Genomic DNA, 25,046 nt, shown 5'->3' with positions numbered 1-25,046 from the left:
ATGTGATCTATCCTGGAGAGTGTTCTGTGCACACTTGAGAAGAACGTGTAATCTGCTGTTTTTGGATGGAATGTCCTATAAATATCAATTAAATCTATCTGGTCTATTGTGTCATTTAAAGCCTCTGTTTCCTTATTTATTTTCATTTTGGATGATCTGTCCATTGGTGTAAGTGAGGTGTTAAAGTCCCCCACTATGATTGTGTTATTGTCAATTTCCTCTTTTATAGCTGTTAGCAGTTGCCTTATGTATTGAGGTGCTCCTATGTTGGGTGCATATATATTTAAAATTGTTATATCTTCTTCTTGGATTGATCCCTTGACCATTATGTAGTGTCCTTCCTTGTCTCTTGTAACATTCTTTATTTTAAAGTCTATTTTATCTGATATGAGTATAGCTACTCCAGCTTTTTTTTGATTTCCATTTGCATGGAATATCTTTTTCCATCCCCTTACTTTCAGTCTGTATGTGTCCCTAGGTCTAAAGTGGGTCTCTTGTAGACAGCATATATATGGGTCTTGTTTTTGTATCCATTCAGCAAGCCTGTGTCTTTTGGTTGGAGCATTTAATCCATTCACGTTTAAGGTAATTATCAATATGTATGTTCCTATGACCATTTTCTTAGTTGTTTTGGGTTTGTTTTGGTAGGTCCTTTTCTTCTCTTGTGTTTCCCACTTAGAGAAGTTCCTTTAGCATTTGTTGTAGAGCTGGTTTGGTGGTGCTGAATTCTCTTAGCTTTTGCTTGTCTGTAAAGCTTTTGATTTCTCCATCAAATCTAAATGAGATCCTTGCCGGGTAGAGTAATCTTGGTTGTAGGTTCTTCCCTTTCATCACTTTAAGTATACCATGCCCCTCCCTTCTGGCTTGTAGAGTTTCTGCTGAGAAATCAGCTGTTAACCTTATGGGAGTTCCCTTGTATGTTATTTGGTGTTTTTCCCTTGTTGCTTTCAATAATTTTTCTTTGTCTTTAATTTTTGCCACTTTGATTTCTATGTGTCTTGGTGTTTCTCCTTGGGTTTATCCTGTATGGGATCCTCTGCACTTCCTGGACTTGGGTGTCTATTTCCTTTCCCATGTTAGGGAAGTTTTCAACTATAATCTCTTCAAATATTTTCTCTGGTCCTTTCTCTCTCTCTTCTCCTTCTGGGACCCCTATAATGTGAATGTTGTTGCGTTTAATGTTGTCCCAGAGGTCTCTTAGGCTGTCTTCATTTCTTTTCATTCTTTTTTCTTTAGTCTGTTCCGCAGCAGTGAATTCCACCATTCTGTCTTCCAGGTCACTTATCCGTTCTTCTGCCTCAGTTATTCTGCTATTGATTCCTTCTAATGTAGTTTTCATTTCAGTTATTGTATTGGTCATCTCTGTTTGTTTGTTCTTTAATTCTTCTAGGTGTTTGTTAATCATTTCTTGCATCTTCTTGATCTTTGCCTCCATTCTTATTCCGAGATCCTGGATCATCTTCACTATCATTATTCTGAATTCTTTTTCTGGAAGGTTGCCTATCTCCACTTCATTTAGTTGTTTTTCTGGGGTTTTTTCTTTTCCTTCATCTGGTATATAGCCCTCTGCCTTTTCATCTTGTCTATCTTTCTGTGAATGTGGTTTTTGTTCCACAGGCTGCAGGATTATAGTTTTTCTTGCTTCTGCTGTCTGCCCTCTGTTGGTTGAGGCTATCTATGAGGCTTGATGGGAGGCTCTGGTGGTGGGTAGAGCTGACTTTTGCTGAGGCGGTCAGAGCTCCGTAAAACTTTAATCCACTTGACTGTTGATGGGTGGGGCTGGGTTCCCTCCCTGTTGGTTGTTTTTCCTGAGGCAACCCAACACTGGAGCCTACCTGGGCTCTTTGGTGGGGCTAATGGCAGACTCTGGGAGGGCTCACGCCAAGGAATACTTCCCAGAACCTCCGCTGCCAGTGTCCCTGTCCCCACGGTGAAACAGAGCCAGCCCCCACCTCTGCAGGAGACCCTCCAACACTAGCAGGTAGGTCTGGTTCAGTCTCCCCCAAGGTCACTGCTCCTTCCCCCGGGTCCCGATGCACACACTATTCTGCGTGCGCCCTCCAAGAGTGGGGTCTGTTTCCCCCAGTCCTGTCAAAGTCCTGCAATCAATTCCCACTAGGCCTCAAAGTCTGATTATCTATGAATTCCTCCTCCCGTTGCCGGATCCCCAGGTTGGGAAGCCTCACGTGAGGCTCAGAACCTTCACTCCAGTGGGTGGACTTCTGTGGTATAAGTGTTCGCCAGTCTGTGAGTCACCCACCCAGCAGTCATGGGATTCGATTTTACTCTGATTGCGCCCCTCCCACCGTCCCACTGTGGCTTCTCCTCTGTCCTTGGACGTGGGGTATCCTCCTTGGTGAAGTCCAGTGTCTTACTGTCGATGATTGTCCAGCAGTCAGCTGTGACTCTGGTGCTCTCGCAAGAGGGAGTGAGAGCACGTCCTTCTACTCCGCCATCTTGGTTAATCTCTGTACTGTATTTATTGATACTGTAAGTTTACTTCCTCTGTTTATAAGATGAATCATCTGTCTCTCAGTGCCTACATGAATATTGTCTTATATGATGCAAAACACTGTAGAGGTTACATGTAATACTAATACAAAGACATCAAAAATGAAAAGATAATGTGAAAAATTCATCTTTATTTATAAGTATAACAACTTATGCATTGATACTGAAGAATCAGCACTATGATTACTTTATGGTAGTCTAGAGTAATCGATAAAACTGCTTCACAGTAGCCTAATATATACACTAATGAATGAATTGTTATAAAATTTTTATGGCATACAGTATTACAGTCATAATTGTAATACAGTATTGGAAACACTGTTATATTTTTAAAGAAATACTTACCTGTAATGATAGTTACATGTTAATGAAAGAAAGGCACACTGTACAATAATGTAATTCTTTGAAAGCAAAGTTATTAAAGACACTAACACGTTATTAATTTTATATTAAATATCACTCACGGGCTTCCTTGGTGGCACAGTGGTTGAGAGTCTGCCTGCCAATGCAGGGGACACGGGTTCGAGCCCTGGTCTGGGAGGACCCCACATGCCGCGGAGCAACTAGGCCCGTGAGCCACAACTACTGAGCCTGCGCGTCTGGAGCCCGTGCTCCGCAACAAGAGAGGCCGCGATAGTGAGAGGCCCGCACACCGCGATGAAGAGTGGCCCCCACTTGCCGCAACTAGAGAAAGCCCTCGCACAGAAACGAAGACCCAACACAGCCATAAATAAATAAATAAATAAATAAAAATAAATAAATAAAATTTAAAAAAAAAAAAAAAATATCACTCACCTTATGACTAAGTAAGGATAGACAGAATAGTAGGATCTACATAAATTTTATGCATTCATGACATACCTTTCTCTTAATTTTTCTGATATTTCTAGGCCATGTGGTTCATCTGCAAGATTTTTTAAATTATTGCAAATCTCAGAAAAATTTTCCAATATATTTATTAAAAAATCAGCATATAAGTGGACCTGCACAGTTCAAACCCATGTTGTTCAGGGTCAACTATATATAAAAATACAATTCCCTTTTTGTATATTGGTCTTGTATCCTGCAAACTTTCTACACTCACTCATTAGTTCTAGCAGATTTTTTTTTTTTGTAAAATCCTTAGATTTTTGCATGCAAGATCATGCCATCTGAATGATTCATCCTTCCCAATCGTATGCTTTCTTTTTTTTCTTTTTATTTCACTAATTGTAACCTTAATTACAATGATGAATAGAAATGGTAGAAGTAAATATCCTTACATTGTTCTTTATCTTAAAGGGAAAGAGTTCAGTCCTTTACTGTTAAGTATGATGGTAGCTGTAGGGTTTTTTTCTAGCTGTTCTGTAACAGTTTCAGTACCCTTTCATTCCTAGAGTGTTGAGATGTTTGATCATGAATGAATGTTGGATTTTTTTTTTTGTTTCTTTTTTTTTAATTGTAGTAAAATATACAAAACATAAAATTTACCCTTTAGCCATTTTTAGATGTACATTTCAGTGGCATTAAGTACATTCATTTTGTTATTCAACCATCACCATATCCATCTCCAAAATTTATTTTCCCAAATTACTCCTTTAAATTATTGATTCAATCTCTTTACTAAATATAAATCTATCCAGGTTTTCTATTTCTTCATGATTCAGTCTTTGTAGATTGTGTTTTTCTAGGAATTTGTCCGTTTCATTTATGTTCATCTCCCATAAGTTTTTGTATATTGTGTTTTCATTTTCCTTTGTTTCAAGATATTTTCTAATTTCACTTATGATTTCTTTGATCCATTTTTTGTTTGAGTTGTTTAATTTACACATATTTGTAATTTTTGAGCTTTTCCTCTGCTATTGATTTCTAGTTCTATTATAATTAGAAATTATACTTTGTATTATTTTAATCTTTTTAAATTATAAAATTGTTTTGTGGCCTAACATGTGGTCTATTCTGAAGAGTGTTCTATATGCACAGAGAAAAATGTACATTCTGCTGTTGTTGGTTGGAGTATTCTGCATATGTTTGTCAGGTCCATTTGGTTTATTGTGTTCATCTCCTCTATTTCCTTATTTATTTTCTGTCTGGTTGTTCTATCTGTTATTATAAATGGGGTGTTGAAGTCTCCTACTATTATTGTAGAGATGCATATTTCTCCATTAAGTTCTATCGATGTTTGCTTTGCATATTTTGGAGCTCTGCTGTTTGGTACATATATGTTAGTAATTGTTATATCTTCTTACTTAACTGATACTTTTATCAATATATAATGTCCTTCTTTGTCTCTTGTAACAGATTTTGACTTAAAGCCTATCTTTTCTGATATTAGTTAGCCACCTCTACTCTCTTTTAGTTACTATTTGCATGAAGTTTCTTTTTGCATCCTTGCACTTTCAACTTATGTGTGTTGTTTAGATATAAAATGAGTCTCTTGTAGACAATGCATAGTTGGATTCTGTCTTATATTCATTCTATGTGTTTTGACTGAATAATTTAATTTATTTACATTTAAAGCAATTACTAATGAGGACTTATTTTTGACATTTTGTTATTTATTCTTTGTATGTCTTGTAGCTTTATTATCCCAACTATATTTCCCATGTTTGTTTTCAATATAGTTTCTATTTCTCCTTTGGCATTCAGTTGCCTCTTTACTGAGTCAATTTATTCTATTTTGATTTAATATTTAAAACACAGTTACCTTGTGTCCTTTGAATAATTTTATAAACTGCTTTAAAAGCTTTTTCTGCTAAATCCAACCTCTTGGCCCACTCAGTCAGTTTCCATTGACTGTCTTTTTCCTTGAGTACAAGTCAAACTTTCCTGTTTTTTTTGGCATGGCTCATAATTTTTTTTTAATAAAAATGGGACATTTAACATAATATAGCAACATCCTGGGTTCTGTTCTGTTTTTTCTTTATTTTGTTTTGTTTTTAATATCTTGCCTAGCCTTAAGCTGTGGAATCTGTCTCCTACTCAGTGCAAGCGATGTTTCTGCTTAGTTTTTTGATTTTTCCATTTTATTTTTTAGCCTGGCTCTCTAGGGTTTGCTCTGGTGTTTACATAGCTTAGTGGTTAGCCAATAATTTCAGAAGAGCCTATATTCAAACACCTGAAGCCCATAAGGCTGCCATCCTAGGCAGTTAGATATCTTTGTGGTTTGGGGAACACATTCATATTTAGAGCCAGTTCCCACATCTCCTTTGACTTTTACTTCTTGCTGGATTCTCTCAGGTCTACTTTGCTCCTGTATGTAGTTTCCCATTCAGCCAGGTAAATACAGAGAACTTAACTCAGCACTTCTGTGGTTCTCACCTTTCCAGAATCTCACATTAATTTCTTCCTGATTGCCTGCTTGCCACACTGAGACCTCAATCTTGGGGTAGCATGGTTGCAGGTGTTTCCCATTCATTTCCTATTGAGTTTGCTAATTAAAGCTGACAAAGCTACAAGATGTCACCTCTGCCCAAATTGAGTCTCCCACTCGCAGCAAATCTGCTAGGATTTTTGGCCAGTTTTATGCTGGTAAAGCTACAGTTCTCACCAGTCAAGCTGGGGAGAAAAGATAGGAGCATCCTGAGGCCAGAGGCTCCAGACTCCTAGTGATCTTGCCCTCAAACTCTTCTCATTTTTGTCTCCTTGATTTGTCTCACTTTCCCCCATTTCAGAGCCCTGAAATGGCTCTTTTTATCCAGTTTTAAACTTGTTTTTTTGTTTTTTTTTTTAGGTAGGATTCACTGACCCTCAATGCCTCCACAGGCTGAAGTTTGTCTTCTTTATCAACTTTGGAATAGTCTGAAATAGTTATTGTATTCTACAGCCCGCCAAAGTAAGTTAGATAAAACAGTATCTCTGTGGATTTTCTTCTGTTTTGCTTCTTAATATTATTTATTTATTTTTTCATAAATTCTCCCCTGCAAAATTCTGTCTTCAGCTTCTTTTGGGGCAGCTATATCAACCACAAACACTTATGGAACAATTCCTGTCTACTAATTTTATGCTGGATTATAGTCATATGGAGAAAAATATGACACACTCCTTGAAAGAGAATATCTTGTGACCCTCCTGAAGGAAATGATATATTTAGTCCTTTTTAATTTAGTTTTTTTGGTATACATCTTGTTTATTTGGTTTTTTTGGTATACATCTTGTTTATTGCCCGTGTTTTCAGTTATTTTGCTTCACTAATACTACAGAAAGCCTTGTTTAAATTTTATTTTAAAAATTGCAATATCTGAATTCCTTAGTAATATGATTCTTTAGCTTGTTGATTCTGGTAATGCACTCTTATTGAGGCTCATTTCCAGGTATTTGTCATAAAGATTGTAAGCTCATATTTGTCTGGGTTTTATGGAGGAAAATCCCTGTGTTCAAGGGTTTGTTCTCCAAAGAGGACATTCTTTTCCTTTGCTATATAGCCCAGGACACTACCCATCTTGTACAAGTTAATTTCATAGTTTTGATTTTCTGTAACCACATAGGTAATATATTTTCGACCCTAAAACCTGTATTTGGAAAAGCCTCATTTAAAATTCTTAAAAACTTTTCTAACCTAGATCTTAGGCCAAGACAAATGAGTCTTCATGTGGCCTCTCTTTGTTAAGTGGATGTATTTCTGGTTCACATTTTCAGTTTTGTTGAAGTACTTTATGGGTCCCTGGTTTGTGTCCAGATCTCAAGTCTACTTCCTCCCCTTCTGAGGCCCCAAGAATTAGCCTCATGTCTCTAGAGTTAGCATTAAAATGCAATCCTATAGGCTGTAAACTTTGTTAAATTCCCCAGGACAACCCCAGCCTCACAGTAAGCTTGTCTTTTCCAGGTCTATTTCTGGCCTGTGCATTTTCTCCGTAATTTGAAGGGAACTATGTACTATAGAGAAGTATATGTTATTTTATACAACATTTCTAGGTTTTTGTTTGTTTGTTTTTCAGATGCCACAAGCAGAAATCTCTGTAGGGGTTTTGGTAATATTTAGAGTTTAGTTCTGGGATTTTCTAATTAGGATATCATACACATATAAATAATGTTTGTTCACTACTCTCCTTTCAGGTAAGTATAATTTTAAAATAACGTATTGCAATGGCTGAATCATCCTGAACGTTGTTAAATAATTAGAGTGATAGCATTCTAGTTCATTCACAGTTTTAATGAGAATGGCGTGCACTTTACTTTATAACTTTGGCTCTGGGTTTGGAATAGTCAATCAGAAAAGTGTCTTACTCTTTATAGTTTGATCATTTGTAGCCTGAATATATATGCAAAATGTCTTGTTAGCGCCTCCTGAAGTGACTGCAAGGTTTCAAGTGTTCAAATACTGTAACGTTTTTGTCTAGCACGTGACAGCTGGCACCACCTCCAGGGCAGGAGTCTTCATCTACCAGGAGCAGCGGCCCCAGGATGCCAACTCATCTGTGGTTTGGGGCTGCAAGAAAGATGTGAGTCACACAGATGTTACAGTGAAACAAGGCTTACTCCCACGGAGAACAGACGGAGCAAAACCAGCTTCAACAGTGGGCGTTAGGCCCCCGTCCAATCTGACACAGGGTGTTGGTCTGCAAGCACCCCTCTCTTTCTGCAAGCAGTAGACCCCGGCCCCTCCCCTGTGGGGTCTTGGGTCATGGGTCCAGAATAGTTGTAAGTGTGCTGGTTGTTCACCCTCGTGACCACGTGGCTGACAGAACCTGCGGCTGTTGCCACTGCCCAGCTTCACCAGAGAGCATTATATTGCATTCCAGTGGCCCCGGAAAAGATCAGAATTCAAAATTTGAAGTACAGTTTCTACTGAATGCATTTCACTTTCACACTCTCATAAAGTCAGAAAATCGTAAGTCAAACCGTTGTAAATTGGGGACAATCTATATAAATAAATGCACTGGCACAACCAGCCAGATGCCCATTGTGTGTGTATGTGTGTGAATGTGTGCGCGTGCGTGTGTGCGTATGTGCACGTACATGTGTAATTTGCTTTCTCTTCTCAGCAGAGGAGTATATTGTCAGTGGCTGAGTGTAAAGGAGTCAAAGGAATTCTACATTTATTTTGTTTGGATTAGTTTCTTACATAAGCACTAATAATGATCATGGCCTTCTAGTGATCCCCCAAATCTACTCTTGAACTAGATTGTCTGTCTCTAGGGAAGCTGGTACTTGAACGGGGTTGAAGTCATCCTTATACCTGACAAGTTGAGTGGAATATGTGGTTGAATTAAACTGTAAATGGTACTCTCTTAAATTTTATTTTTGGTAAAATACTACTTAACATGTAAAGCAGATCTTTCTTCTTCAAAATGTGTGACAGCCATTTACTAATGAATGCTTTTAAATCTACTGCCTGAGCCTTAAGATATAACAAATTATAAATTCATAGTTTTTTTTTCCCTGTAAAGATGGATAAAAGGAAGCAGGTATATGGTAGGATTTGGGTCGGGAAAGTCAAAGCTTTATTTGAAAATTGGAAACGACCCTGTTTGTTAAGCTAGCATTTTCTCTTTGTACAACTTTGATTGGAATCATGCAACAGTTACTTAAGTCCTGCTTTGAAGAATCCACGGGAGTTGTCGTCCTCCTCTTAGTGACAGGGAGTCATTTATGATATCTTATTCCAGAAGAGAGATCAAGGGAGCTGAAGGAAAAATGGAAATGAGAGAAGAAAATTAAAAAATAAAAAGAAAGAAAACTTACGCAGCTTATTTCTTTTATTTTACTTCTCACAGAAGCCATTCTTTGCACGAGTGGCTTCTTACGGTTAAAGGCTCTTTGATAAACTCCTTCAATAGCATAATCCACCCCCTAAATGTGTACACTACCATTCTGTTTGTCATACTTTTTTCCAGAGGCCAGACACCTGTTTCTTCTCTTGGTACTGCTACTCCAAACAGGCAATACAGGCCCTTCTAATCTCCAACTTTGACATACCAACTGCATCCATCTATTCCTTAGCCCTTGTTCTGCAGGAAAACAGGCAGCTTCAGTAAAAAGAAAGCCACTGGCTCTATTCATGTCTATATACTGGAAACTGTGCATCTAACCCTACGTTTCCCCAGCAATTGGCTCTGGGTAGATGTTCCAGTTCCAGAAAAATGAAACAGCTCTGAATCTTGTAATACTAATGAGGAGATGGAGAGGTTGGAATACAAGTTTGTTCCACTTGTTGTATTTTTGATCCTTGAGTCTGTTCTTGACCAGAACCTACAGGGCAGTTATCTCCTCACGCCTTCAGCCTTCTTCTATTTGGAGTGTGAAGGAAGAATGTCACTTACCAGGTCAATAAATGAAGGACGTTGCAGCCATCAAGCCATCAGCCACTGACTGTGCACCCTTAGGGGATTCAGGATGGAGAAAAGCAGGATACTGGCCCTAGATAGTTAGGTGCCTATCAAAGGAATGATTTCAATGAGCCCAGACTCTTGCATCTTCCCATACATAGAAAAGCGCTAAATTCATTAACTTGAGACCTCTGGTTTTTCTTTAATTAACAGTAACCTTTCAATGTTCCAGCTACCTGGTTTTTGTTGCAAAAACTCCTGTATATCCTGGTTCTTCCCTTACCTCTTTGGAGCAGCCCCTCAGAGCTATCCGAGAGGCTGCCTCCCGGGCTTAAGTCCTCAAGAAGAGCGTTGCATAAAACATCATTCTCAACTTCTAGATTGTGCATTCTTGTCCGTTGACAGGAGATAGCTGTGTGGTTTATCTGTGTGGTGTAGTGAAGGTGGCATGGCAGTCATGTGACTCTGAACTATAAATTTAATTATCTCGGGAAATCTCTTGCCTTGTTTTCTCTATTCACCAGCAGGCATAGTACCCACCAGAGTAGGTCAAGAGGAACAAATGAAAACACATACCCCACAGAAGGTTTGGCAGTATCTTCCACTTGACGGTTAAGAATCACAGCATTTTCTCCCAATATGGAAAGATACCAGGCTGTCCCTGAGCTACCATAAAGTGCTGGGATGAGTAAATTGTCACGTTTCTGATGCTCAGTGCCAAGGTCAGGTAACTCAGGGGTTGCATGTTACACTGTCATCAGAGGCTACATCTTTTATGAGTTTACACATCTTGTCTTTTCTCATCCCAGTTTATTATTTTTTAAAGCGCTAACACATTAATTTTACTGCCAAAGAATTGTGTTTCTTGTCATTATTTTTATTTTTATTTATTTATTTAAAACCTTTAAAAAAAATTTTTTTTAAAAAAATTTGTAATTAATTTATTTTTGGTTGTGTTGGGTCTTCGTTGCTGCATGTGGGCTTTCTCTAGTTGCGTCAAGGCGGGGGCCACTCTTCGTTGCAGCGCATGGACCCCTCATTGCTGTGGCCTCTCCTGTTGCGGAGCACCGGCTCCAGTTGCCCGGGCTTCAGCAGTTGTGGCTCACGGGCTCCAGAGTGCAGGCTCAGTAGTTGTGGCGCACGGGCCGAGTTGCTCCGCGGCATGGGGGATCTTCCTGGACCAGGGATCGAACCCTTGTCCCCCGCACCGGCAGGCAGATTCTCAACCACTGCACCACCAGGGAAGTCCTTATTATTTTTAAGTTCTTTCCTTTGTCTGTGTCAGCAGCTACAGCCGAAACTCCTAGACACCTGATTCCGGGAAGTAATTACCGGGGTAGAAAATGAGGAAGGCACGCTTGCGGTGTCAGGAAAAATGTGTTTAGTTAGAGTCTTATTTTGGTGCCCGCTGTCCTTTTTAAACAAATGTATTGGATTTCTGTACTTTATTGCTGCTTCATAGCCCAACATCCAAAATACACTTCTCTAATTTTGTGTGTGTGAGTTTCCTTAACAAATGATCCCATATTGCCTTTAACAGGGACGGTTGTTAACCTGGATTATTGTACCTGGATAGAACATTGCACGGGAAGCACTCAAGGCTTCCCGGCTCTCAACATCATTTTCTCCTCCTGTTCCAGCAGTTTCCTGAATTATGAGTGAGGCTGTGAGCACATAGTGGTGAATTAAATTCTGCCTGCTCTCTGTAAGTTGCATGTATTTCTGAAATGTGCTGCTCTGATTGAACGAGACCTTTCTGGGGTAATGATTGACACAGAGTATTCCCAATGGCAATATCGCTTGTAGACGATCTCATTTAATTGTATTGCCAAGTTCACCAATTGAAGTTGCCAGCTGTTGCTCTTCCGTCGGTTGATTTTTGGTCTTCACCTATTAATTATCATAATTGTATGATTAATAGAGACAGGGGCTTTTATCAGAAACATCCGGTAGTGGCAGAGCTAGAAATAGTTGTGTCTTCAGAATAGCAGTCAGGTTCCCGGAGGAGGAAAGCTACAAACGTGGGAAGATTGCTCCTCTCTGGTGCATGCTTAGGAAAGGATCTGTGTGCAGCCTACAAAGGCCCTAGAAACATTAAAAGAAAGATTCTGACAGTGGTTTTAACTAAAACTACCTATTCAGTCCAGAAGGTTAGGTAAAAGTAAGATGTAAAATTGTATGGTGGAGTTCTTTCCCGCTCTTTCCCAGTAAGTCTTCACCCAATGTTTCTAAGCCTACTGCCTCTCCTTTGCAGCTACAGCTGTGTTCTATTCCCAGGGGTCTTGAGCTCACTGACTTCTGACACCTGGCTTCAGATTTTTAAATAGGCACCTCCTGCTCCTAAAAAGAACTCAGTTCTGTTGTTAGGGAAGCCCTGCAGTGTCTCCATACTTTCTGAAAGCTTCCTTGTCTAAGGTCCTTTCTCTCTGTTCTGAGTTTCTGTTTGTCTTTAGTTATCTAGATTCAAACTATAATTCCTTTGCTCTTTTTTCATAAAGAATTCACTTGCCTCCATAACCTTAATGATGATTTGGATCTCCTGGGAGAAAGGCCACGTGTTGGCAGGTGTGGCTTTCCACCCACTCCTTGGCTCCTGTCCTTCCCCATCTCTTGAATGACAAATTCTTTCCTCTTACTCTTGTAGAATATTTGTACCTCCTTTAATGTCCCTTGGAGTTTTACCACTTACACCAAACAGGTGGGCCAAATCATTTAAAATATGTTTTCCAGGCAAATACACAGGTTTTCGTAAGGAGTTGTAGTAAACCACTTAAAAATAATTCATTGTATTTGGAAGGGCGTATCTCACCATGCAAAGTCTGTATCTCTCCTCCTCCAAATTAGACTCAAACATTTTCTATCTTTTGAGACTGGTTAGAGATGATCAAAAGGCTATGAAAAAAGAAGGAAATCCTACCATTTGCAACAATATGAATGGACCTTAAGGGCATTATGCTAAATGAGGTAAGTCAGACAAGAAAAAGTACCGTATGTTCTCACTTACATGTGCAATCTAAAACAGAAACAGAAACAAAAAATAACAAAACTAACCAAAGTCATATATACAGAGAACAGATTGGTGGTTGCCAGAGGGAGGGGTGGGTGAAATAGGTGGAGGGGGTCAAAAGGTACAAACTTCCAGTTATGAAATACATGAGTCTTAGGGTTGTAGGTATGGCATGGTGACTATATAGTTAATATACTATATTGTATATGTGAAGTTGCTGAAAGAGTAGATCTTAAAAGTTCTCATCACAAGAAAAAAATCGTAACTATGTAAGGTGACAGATGTAAACTAGACTTATTGTGGTGATCATTTCACAATACACACAAATATCAAATCATTATGTTGTACACCTGAAACATATAATGTTATATGTTAATTATTTATGCAGTAAAAAAAGGCAATGGAAGTGGAAATGTTCTACCTCTGGATCTTTAAGTATCAATTGTTAGAAAACAGTCATAGTCAACTCAAGCAGCAAAGAATGGAGAAAAACATTTTACTAAGCCTATTCATTAAATTAACATTACTTGGTTATAGCTAATACTTATAGGTTGGCTATAATCCAAAATCATTTCTCTAGAACACAATGCATTTGTCATATAATTGCCCCAATTTCAGAAGAAGTGGCTTAATTTCCAACTTGGTTGTATTGAGCATTCAAAATTATAATGTGCTAGAGTTGAAAATGATGGATCTTATATAGGGTTGATCTTAAGCTCATCTAGTGAAACACTCCCATTTTACAGATGAAGAAACTGAGAATAGGAGCTGTTGACTTGCCCCAAGCCACACAGTCCCTGGCAGTGTCAGGGCCCAGCACCTGGTTTCCTGATTCTTAGGTCAGTTGCTCCAGGCTGCTCCTTGGCCAGAGACAAGGATCCCAGGTAGTGACTACTCAATGTATTTCTCCAAATGGATATGGACATTTTCCCAAATGCAATGGAGTACAACTCACGCATCTTTTAAAATAGCCAGAATTAGATGAATACAGGGTGTACTGATATGTGAGACAGAGTTAGTACAAGATGTACAATGAATATGTGGTCTGTAATAGGTGTGGTAATACTGAAGACCCAGCCTCTCCCAACGCAATTGCTAAACAGTACTGAGGAGGATGAGGCAGAATGTCTATCTCTGGAAAACCCAATGGAACGGACAGGACTTCAAACTTCATCTTGGGTTTAGAATTGTGCAAACTGGTGCCTCATTCTTTTTTTTTTTTTTAATATTTATTTATTTATTTGGCTGTGCTGGGTCTTAGTTGCAGCACAGGGGATCTTCCTTGCGGCGTGCGAGATCTTTAGTTTCGGCATGCAGGCTCTTAGTTGTGTCGTGCGGGCTCTAGTTCCCTGACCAGGGATCGAACCGGGCCCCCTGCACTGGAGGCACGGAGTCTTAACTGCTGGACCACCACAGAAGTCCCTGGTGCCTCATTCTTAACGTTCAGCCCCTTGGTTATGTGACCTTGGGCGAATCACTTCTCTACTCAGCCTGACTCTCCTTATCTGCCCAACAGGGATAATAGTACCTGACTTCCAGGGTTCACTTCTGCTCTAAAAAACAACAACAATTACATATAATAAATATTTATATGCATAACAAAATATATATTTGTATATGTATATATGTGTGTGTGTGTGTGTGTATATATATATATATATATATATATATATATATATATGTATATATATCCCATTCCTTGAGCAGGGTACGCATTCAAAGGTTCTTAGTTTCCTTCCTTCTCTCTCAACTGTCATCGCAATTTTACTTGACTTATTAATCTCACCTATTAACCTTATTAGCTCATCTATTTCCTAGATATTTTTTCAAAATAAAATTGTTTTTACTTTTGCTCCCCTTTGGAGACAGTAGTAATACTTAAATACTATTTTGGAGAAACACAGTAATTCCCTTTTCTTTCTTTTTTCTTTTTTTTTCTTTAAGAAAATACTCATTTGTGATATAACTGCCACATAGTCTTGAAGAATAAAGAAAGTCAGAGGATGAATGACTATTTTCCAGAAGACAGGTAAAGCATATTTGGTAGATTAATTCCCAATTCACCTTCTCAGAGGAAAAGGACAAAACCCTCATTTACCAAGATTCTAAAGAGATTTTCAGGCGAGTCCCTAGCCCGCCCCACATCAGTCTTTGCTTTGAAGCCTTCATTCCCCAGAGCTTGGTTTTCTTGACCAGGTCCCAAACCTTTTATTGAGGGTAAGAAGCCTGGAGGAAGCAATTGCTGACAGTCACGTGTCTGGTGGCACTCAGGAGAGGGATGGCATATGTGCTTATCAGGGAATCAATCTTTCTGCCTATCATCCTCTTTTTCCTAGGAAGAAAGCGACTTAGCGCAATTACCTCATCCAGAACTATTACCCCACTTTAAACTGTTTATTCTCCAGAGAAAGGTGTTTCGGGTCAGGTGGCACTTTGACCAGAGAGATGGATTTTTTGCAAGTACTGTATTGATATTGACTGTGGGCAGTGGGGAGGTGTTGGGAACGCTGTCTTTCTTTCAAACCAAGATTTCATTTTCTATTGGGGTCCACCAGGCAAAAGGGGACACATATTCTGACCAGCTGAGTTCTGGCATCATTCTGGGGGCTCGAATACGGTGCTCTGACTATGGAGCCTTGAACTCAGGGCCAACCCCCCAAGCGTGTTCTTTGCTCTGAAACTGTGTGGCCCAAGGCAATCTCTCTTAAATGCAAATGGAGAATAAGAGGCAACCGGGAGGTACTTTCAAAAGCAGGGAAATAAAGATTTGACAACCTATTCAAAACAAACCACATTTTAAAGAAAAGTCTTTCCTTCTCCTTACAAAGGCCCAGCACGACTTCCTTTCCCTGATACTTAGGAGGAAGGCAGTTGCTAGGGCCCAGATTTAAACGAAACAGGAGCCATCAGAAACGAAAGAGCTTTCTGAAAATTTGGGGGCTTCCGGGATGATTAGGACCACAGACAAGGGAATTGGGGAAAAAAAAGAAAAAATAAAAATCGATCACATACCCCTCATGCACCCATGAGTTCCCCACCTCTTTATGTACATGCATGCACATTTAGCTTAGTTGCAATAATGGGTTTATTCCAGTGCTATTTTTTTCCCACTTGGCATTTGTCTTTTTTTTTTTTCTTTTGAATTTTTCTGGAGTGCTGTCTGATCTGATTTTAAAAAATGGAAGCAAGAGGGGCAGGGCTGTGAAAGGGCTCAAAGTTGAACGAAACAGTGGTTTCCAGGAAGCAGCAGACTCAGGCTGCCGAGATGCCCACATCTTTCTGCGCTGGGTTCGCCTCCAAGAGGCCCGCAGTCTTTGCTCACATCTTGGAGCGAGCGTGACCTCCGCAAGCCCAGCGGCGGCCCTGCTCCCGAGCTCGTGGAGGCACCTGGGGGCGCGCGCAGCCGCCGCGGGGCTCACCTGCGCCTCCCTGCCGCCAGCCCCGCCCCGCCGCCAGCCCCGCCCCGCCCCGCGCCGCCCGCCCGCCCGTCGCCGGTCGCCCGCCGCCCGTCGCCCGCCGCCTGCCGCCGCCACCGCCGCCGCCCCGCCCCGGCCCGGCTCATTGGTTGCCGCTCGGAGGGGAGGGGAAGGGGCGGCCTCTGGGGGGGTCTCATTAGCGTTGCGGGCTCCTTTCTCCGCTTCCTAGTCCGAAACCCGGCGGCGGCTGCAGCGCCGCGAGCGAGCGGTGTAGCAGGGACGGCGGGCGACTCGGGCAGTGACCGTGGCGGCAGCGGTCGCCCCGCCGTGGGAGGCAATGGGGACGCGCGCATCCTCTGGGTGCCCAGCGCGCGGCGGCTCGGAGCGCCCTGCCCTGCTGCTGTAGGGAGCGGCCGTGGAGCAGTCACTCGCCGAAGACCCCCGGGACCCACTTGCTTCGGCCCCTGCCTCGCCGTGCCTCTCCCGGGCTCCCGGGGCGCGGAAGAGAATCCGTACTCCCGAGCGGGGCAAGCAGCATGGGGAGAGCGGCCGCCGCAAGAGGAGGCGCTGGAGGGGCGCGCCGGTGGCTCCCTTGGCTGGGGCTCTGCTTCTGGGCGGCGGGGGCTGCGGCTGCCCGAGGTAAGCGCGGGGTCGAGCGGGCGGCGGAGCCGGGGGCGAGGCGACCGAGCGGGACCCGCACCTATGGCGTTGGCTTCCCAAGTTGCGCCCTGCACCTCTCCGCGCGCTGAGCGCAGCGGGGTGGGACTCGGGCGGAGGACCTCCGAGGGGACCACTGTCTCCCACCCCAAGTTCGCGATCAGCCGCAGTCCTACAGGTTGCTGGGACCGAGGCCCCTACCCTTCTTTTCCTCTCGTCGCTTTTGCTGCATTTTCCGAGCCCTCCCCAGTTCCTGCAGACCGGAGTCCCCACCTCTCCACTCCAGTCTCGCTCCCCCCAGTCCTCTTCACTTCCTTCCGTGGCGAGATCGTTCACGGGTGGGCGCCCGTAGGGGTGTCCGAGAGTTCCTGGGGAGGGGCGCCGGGTGATGAGAGTCTCTGTAGGGTGCGCTTGAATGGAGAGGGCGCCTTTTCTCTGGGGGAGCAGCACCCAGGCTCAAGTCCGCGAAGCTCGACACCTCTCGGGCGACAGCAGCCCGAGGTCCTGGGCGGCAGTGGGCTTTCTTTCGAGGAGGCCGCGGTGTGCGGGAGCTCGGGAGAGCTGCGTGCGCCGTCCGCGTTTAACTGCGCCGGCAGTGCCCAGCCGGGTTAGCAGTTGGCCCGAGGCCGCTCACCGGCGCCTCCTCTCCCTGCCCGGTGCCGGCTCCAGCCCGGGAGCTCGTGAGCGCGGGGCCCCCTGAGCGGCTGGGAAACCGCTGCTTCTTTCCGACTTAGAAACGTAGACCCCATTTTTCCTGGATCCTGTGGACTCCGGCAGAGTGACATTCTGCACCTGGTTTCAGCTCCACCTTGAGCGAGGACTGGGAGCGTCAAGTTAAAACCGCGGACTTGCTTTGAAGATGATCAGAGGCAGTTTTACACGTAGCTTGAGGAGTGTGGCTTTACCCTGGAAATATCTGGAAGCTGTTCCTTGCCGCTCTTGTTTGCCTTTCTTTATTCCTAGGTGCCATCCATTAGGCTTAGAATTTGTAATTGCCTTAAATGATTTACCTAACGCTTGACTGGCGAGGGGTGAAACTGATCTGCCCACCTCACCTCTACCTTGAACGTATTGCGAGTAGCCGGGAGACAGGAAAGGGTGGAAAGGGTTGAGGACGATCACAGAAAAACCAGTGTAATCTCATTTTTATAAAAGCTAACGGTGTGTTAAAAGCAGTCGTGCTGCCTGGAATGAAGAATTAAAAAAAGAAAAGTGGATAGAGGTTTTTCCCTTTTATGATCCTGTTCAGTGACTATTTGCATTTCATTTCCTGAAAAGTTTTTTTTTTTTTTTTTTTTTTTTTTAATGGAGCAGGCTTTTTAAAACGCAGGAAGGGTTTAAAAATGAGCCTTAAGTGATTGCACACACTGGGTGATGGTGAAGCATAGTTCTTTTCCTCGCTGGGAGAAGCACAAGCTTCAGCCATTTAATTTACTACAGAGAATGCCTCCTTACAAAGTCAGCTCTGAGTTGTTTTTAATACACTGTTAGGGGGAAAAGCGGGCCTTTTCTGAGTGTTGATTTAAATGTCTCAGTTTCCACTTGCTCTTCTATGCTGAATACCTAAGAGTGACTGACTCCACGTCCTGACCTTTGGAATTTGGTTGGTGGGGCTGTCTTGAAGCCAGCTTGAAACAAGAGGTGCGGACCTGCCAAAAGCCTCTTGGATGGAGTTTTGCTGGCTGTGAAACTAAGGCTAGCACCTCTTGTCTGCAAGCTGTTCTTCAAAGGACTCCTGGAAAACACACTGTACACTCCGCAGGCTTATTTACAACAAATGTCTTGCACAGATCATAGTAATGTTCAAGACACATGGACTGGAGTAGTACATCTGACTAATATTTCCCTTGTAGTATTTTACTTTCTGGGGCAGGAAGCCTATTATCTTTAGCACCTGTCAGAGATTTCCCAAGAAATGAGCAGTAAACAGGCTATAAAATCTGTGAAGCCACATAACCTGGCTTGGGACAGGTGGGCACAATTAGGGTTTTCAGAACAAAGGGTGTGTTTCAAAGTTATTTTAAGTTCTCCCAGACCAGGAAGGTGCCCCCTCATTAAAAGCACGATGAGATGCACCCAGGGGACATGTTTGCTGAGTAGTTTCACCGCATTCTCTGCGGTTGGCCCTACAGTGTTCTTACTTATCCAAGTAAATAGTTTTTTTGTTCTACAAGCCTTTTCATGTTGGTTTGAACCAAGGTGCTCCGCCTTCCCGAAACAACAGGATAGACAGAATTATGCCATTTGCTTTGATTATGTAAGAAGATTGAACAATTCAGTAGCCATTTCTTTACAATTAGTTATCATTTATTTGTTTCCAAGATGATTGTACCAACTCCTTTTTTCCCCCTTTTCTTTTCCTCCATACCTGATGTAAAACCCTCTGAAAATTGCAACGAGATTTCAGATGATTGGCTTTGAATGTCCTCAACGAGGAAAATACATGGGGCAAGGGACTGCCTGCAGAAACTAGTAGTGGCCCAAGGAGCCATGTTCTGGTTCCCTCCTTTGTAAGCTAGACTTAATTCTTGAGATTTATGTTCTTGATGGATAGCGTACTTACTGTAAGGAAAGCACTTGGGTACCATGATTACTGTATATTTTAACACCTTCCAAGTTAAAAGAAGGGGGTTTAAAAGTTATTCATGACCTGCCAAGTGCTAATTGAATCCACATCATGTTGTCACACTGATTTGTTTTTGTTCTTTGAAAAAAAGGAGCACTGCTGTTGATCTGGTTGTGATTCCTCTGTTAGATACTGTACATAGATATCCCAGTCTGAAGGCAGGGAGGAAGATGATCTTAGCTGGGCTGAGCTTTCACACAATTCCTTCTTTTAAAAATTTTCGTGGACAATGAAATCTTCCTTATGGTAACCATAGTGATGCATTAAGGGCAAGAGAAATACACATTTGTTTTAACAGGCACAATAGGGTCGCATGGTTTACGCGTACTTAAATCCATTTACCTACCTCGTTCCTGCAGTTTTGTATCTATGTTCACTTTCTCCTTAACGAACATAATTATTGCCTCTGCCACCCCACATTCTGTTTCTTTTTCCTCCAAAATCTTCCCCTCCAAAGGGCTATGAGAAAAGAGCCTTTTCTTGCAATTTCTTGGTGGGTTTTTCTTTTTGTGACTCTTGGGTTGTGCTCTCAATTTGAGCAGTCCAGTGGTATCTTTTTTTCCTGTCCTACAAAGGGTTCCGCTCAAGAAATCTCTTAAGTATCTCAGCTGATGAGAAGAGATTCATTGTTCTCACCTGACCTTATAGTGGCAGCATCTGTCACCCTTTTTCATAATCTTACTACGAAAAATAGTAATGTCAGCCTTCCATTCTTCCTCACTCTTTGAATGACCCATGTGTGGGTCTCTGGTTCCTTAAGTGGTACCCCATAGGTTGGGAAAACCTATGGAACCCCAGGAATCCTCCGTGAGTTCCATCAAAACTATGACTGAGTGGGTCTCGTAGTTCTAGACCCTGCTGTCCTAGTAGTTAGGGAAGAAGCACTTTTCTGTCTGTTGTCTCAATGACTTGTAAACTTTTTATCATCCTCCTTCTTTCTACCAAATAAGGACCCAACTTGAAATATTGCCAACTTTCAAGGTTTAACAAGAAATTGGTTGTTCAGGAGATAATGAATATTTGATATCACTCCCTCGGGTCTTTCTTTCTTTTTAAAATACGGAGGCTGGGGGCCCAGACCATAGGTGTTACAGTCTAATCCCAAAGACCAAGTGTATGAAGAAAGATTTATTCCATAAATCTTTAAGGAAGATTAACCGGCAGGCACAGATGTTCACAGAGAGCCCAGATGTGTTCCCCTCCTTGATTATACCTTTGCCATTAATTCTGATTGTCCCGTACACTGGGCAGTGCCACCTGACCAGCTGTGTCATTGTCTTCTGTCCTCCTTATTCTGCCGCCTTCATGAACTAACAGCATGACCGAATAACCAAGGGGGACTTACCTCTGTCATTCTTGGCCACATACTCTAGGTAAAGACACTTGCTCACCCAGTCATTTGCTTCACGGCCACTGCTGGCATGAGACCTATCATCGTGGTGCTGCCACTCTTTGTATTATGCCTGTTCCTTAAGAGACCGCATTTTTTTTTTTGATTGATTGATTGATTGATTGCTATGTCGGGTCTTCGTTTCTGTGCTAGGGCTTTCTCTAGTTGCGGCAAGCGGGGGCCACTCTTCATCGCGGTGCGCGGGCCTCTTACTATCGCGGCCTCTCTTGTTGCGGAGCACAGGCTCCAGATGCGCAGGCTCAGTAATTGTGGCTCATGGGCCTAGTTGCTCCGCGGCATGTGGGATCTTCCCAGACCAGGGCTTGAACCCGTGTCCCCTGCATTAGCAGGCAGACTCTCAACCACTGCGCCACCAGGGAAGCCCCAAGAGATGGCATTTTTGCAGTCTTGCTTGAATATTAGATAATAATAGTAATGACTGTCTTTAGCAGGTGCCATTCATTACTCTAAAGAGTTTTACACACATTAACTTACATAACCCTTAAAGTAACTTAACATAACTTAAAATAACTCTTTGAGGTGAGTACTCTTATTATCCTCCTTTTGAAGACAGCAGAAGAGCTGCACAGAGAAGGTAAGTACCTCGCTCAAGGCCACGGAGTTAGTATGTGGTGGCGCCTGGATTTGAACCTATGCAGTCCGACTCCAGAGCCCGCGATAAAGACGCTTTTCTAAACTGCGCCGAAAACAAAATGACTCTGATATTTTGGTGACATAAGTACTAAAATTATCTCTCTATAACTATGAGACTCGGAGAAGAATTTAGAGGAGCTTAAATAAATCTATAAATGTATTCAGATACATCGCAGAGATTTATGTTGTACGCAAAGAGCCACCCTCTCACCATTCAGCTTAATATACTTTGGGATCAGATTCACACTTAAAATTCCGAGTGCCAGCTTCTAATACGATCGCTTGCTTTCTTCCCCCCCCCCCCCCCCCCAGTTTTGAATTTCAGCACAAAATGTTACTCTGAACGCGCCATCCGTGGAATGGCAGATCCCAAGGGACTATTTGTTGCCTGTCTTGTATGTTCAGCCGTGTTTGCCGGGGAAACGTGAAGCGTGAGATTTGAGAATAGATCGTTAACACCAGAGGCTGCCGTTTCTGCTGTTTTGCGTATTCCTCCTGCGGCTCTTGCAAGGCAGATGGCTAGATTCATTTCCAGAAAATAGATATTCATTCTATTTCGCATTTCCACTTTGAAAAGAACTTTTAATTGTTTGTACCACATTGCGTTGTATGCTCTTACTGTGAGCGTACACATGCTGTGCGTAGATAGTTTTCAGAATTAGGCGGATGTTAATGAATTCACTTTGGACCGCGTGAGAAATCCACTGCACGCTCTCTTGTGCTTTTGGAGGATTTCTTTGGAAAGTGGGTTTGTGTGTAGGACAGTGTGGACCGCATATGTTTTTCTCAACACCCCTGCCCCCTCTGGACTTCACTGGACTAAGAAATTAGGGGCAGAAGTATTTGGGTTGTGTTGATGGGGCTAAAGTAGAAACCAAAACACGTAGTACTCTTCTCGGCTTATGTCGGACCACAACAGGATGTAAACTATTTCCTAATATTGTTTCCAAGAAGACAAGAGTACAGGGAGGCCTGTATTTTTCCTATATGATCAGTTTCTTCTGACAGTTTCCTTCCTAATTAAGGAAGCTGGAAGCCAAAAGCTGTCTTCCAAGGGAAGTCAGTAACAGCCTCACTTAATGCAGATACTGACTTTCTGCCCCTAAATTTCTGGTTCATCAAATGCAGAAGAGCCTTCCTCCCCAGAAAGAGAGACCTTGGCACTTGAGTGTATGTTTCCACTTGAACCTGGCCTTGTAAGGATGGGAGGAATAATATGGGGTAATTTCACCACAACACTGTGGAACTTGACTCAGAATGGACTTTACAAGATGCATTGTTTTGCTGATTGAATGGTGTAATTTCTCCGTCAGGTAAGTCCAAGGGAAAATGACATTGCAGACATCCCAGAAGGTAAGTGATTGGCAGACACGCACAGGAGGTACTAGAGGCTAAAGCGAAGAAGTCATCCTGACTATTTCAAGGGTCCAACCAACACTGGAATAACTATGTTTAATATCATTCATAGATTTTACTCACTTACTATAAAAGCAAATGTATTTACAAAATATTGGACTAGAAGATTTGCCTCTAAAGAAGTTTGTGGCACGCCTTTTAGAGTTGTTTGCACGTGATTGGTGGTTTCTGCCTCATCACAGTACTTTAGTAGTTAGCGTCTTTATTTGAATTTAATTTAATAAAACCTACTGGAAGAGGAAGGGAAAGCCAATGATCTTGGGTTATGAAAGCTAAGCTGGTAATATTTGAAACACACAAATCAGGGCTTTTCAAATGTTAATGTGCCTTTGAATCACTGTAGATCTTGTTAAAATGCACATTCTGATTTGGTAAATCTGGAGAGGGGCCTGAGAGCCTGCATTTCTAACAAACTTCTAGATGACACCATCTGACCACACTCTGAGTAGCAGGGTTATGGATGACAATAATTCAAGTTTTGGGGGGTTTGTTACTGATTTTCAATATTGATTTTCACTTGGAAGCCAGTACGAAGTGGAATTCTATGTAAGAATATTGTAAACATGCCAGTAGAAGAATAGGCAAAGACAAATGTCAGTTTTAACACACAAAAACCTAGAGCTACTCACAAAACAAATAGACATTCTGGGAGTACCATTCTGATGTACTATAGCGTCTTGCTTCCAGTATTTGTAAAGATGGATGCAGTATTTTCGAAGGCTTGGATTTTATTTTGAAATAATTGAGGACTTCTGTCTGCATCTACTTCATTTCCGTAAGAAAGAGGAAACTGAGTCCCCCAGAAGTTGAACAGTGTGCCCAAAGTCAGATTTTTGCTAAGATTCTACCCCCTTCTATCTTACTGTATCTCTTGACTGGCGCTGCACTTAAAAACGATCCCGGGTTCAGGATATTGAGAGAGTGAGGCTACACCTAAGGAAGAGGTGGAACAAAAACAGTTGGTTAGAAACAAAAGCAGAGGAATGTTCATATGGGATGAGGGTGCTTGCTCGCCAAGGAGCTGGATTCTTGTCGTCACAACATGGTGTGGGACTAGGTTTTGGGTCCTTCTTTGCTGCTGGACACTTACGTCTACTTGGCAATGCCCGTCAATGCTTACTGTTACTTACCCAGCACTTGGCAGTGCTGGTCCCATAGCACATGCTCAACAATCATTTTTACTCTAAGCTTATTGCGTTAAGGTATAAATAATATTGAGGATAACATTTCTAAAATTTACTCAATATGGTGCTGAAACATTCAGGAAAATTAGTTGCCAGAAAAAATTAAATAACTGTAAGAGGGTTTTACATTCCCGCCCCCCAACAGATTGAAAAGCCTACGTCCCTAGATAGATTATTCTACAAAGATGATTAAGTGCAAGATGTGACGCTATCACGGATGGCTCTCTTGCATAATAATTCATTTGCATGGAATTCGACATTTTTCAGGTGCATTCACAGTTTGGATTGTTTTGGATTTTTACATTCACCCTGATGTTGAACAGATGATGAAATTAAGGTTTAGAGGTTTTTTCAACCAAGGCTAGACAGAGAGCCATATCTAGCACTAGGGCCAGAAGCTGAGTGTCCAAATGGTTTCTGGGCCTTTTTGACTATGAGGTCATTCTATTTTATTACCAAATAGATTGGTTGCACTTAAGTTGGACCATACAACATTCCATTCTGCTCACGTTATACTTGAGACAGGGCATGGGTACATGAACACGTGTGACAGAGAAAGAAATGAGTAAAAAATTTCAGTGATACCGTGTTGGCTTCTGGGTTTATGTGGTGTTAGGTTTCTCGTGGTTATGAACAGAAGTGGTCTCATCTGGAAGAGGGGATGGTAGGAAATGTGGCAGCAGTGGTTTGAGGCAAGTAGAATTGTGAATATATGAAAAATGGTATACTGTGGTATGGCCTAAGGGGTATGGAAAAAGTTCTGAGGAACTTGCTGAGCAATAATATTTTCTATTCTTTTTTTTTTAATTCATTAAATTTAGTTTATTTTTGGATGCGTTGGGTCTTTGTTACTGCACGGGCTTTCTCTAGTTGCGGCGAGCGGGGACAACTCTTCGTTGTGGTGTGCGGGCTTCTCATTGCGGTGGCTCTCTTGTTGC

General features: G+C 42.1%; 1 protein-coding gene across 5 annotated transcripts in view; it reads left to right on the top strand.

Moving 5' to 3' along the window:
* The first annotated feature begins 16,335 nt into the window (after positions 1-16,335).
* The window catches only part of UNC5D (unc-5 netrin receptor D), a 590,870-nt gene continuing 582,159 nt past the window's right edge, over positions 16,336-25,046 (top strand). For all 5 annotated transcript variants that reach the window (XM_082444614.1, XM_082444613.1, XM_082444611.1 and 2 more), the window contains exon 1: positions 16,336-16,820. In XM_082444614.1, the coding sequence (XP_082300740.1) occupies positions 16,718-16,820 (103 nt within the window). In that variant the 5' untranslated portion in view covers positions 16,336-16,717. The remainder of the gene's footprint in view (positions 16,821-25,046) is intronic.

Source organism: Balaenoptera physalus (genome assembly GCF_965194825.1).
Source record: "Balaenoptera physalus genome assembly, chromosome: 21".
Lineage (NCBI taxonomy): Eukaryota > Metazoa > Chordata > Mammalia > Artiodactyla > Balaenopteridae > Balaenoptera > Balaenoptera physalus.
The sequence above is the reverse complement of the archived record's forward strand: the minus strand, read 5'-3'. Positions and strand labels throughout refer to the sequence as shown.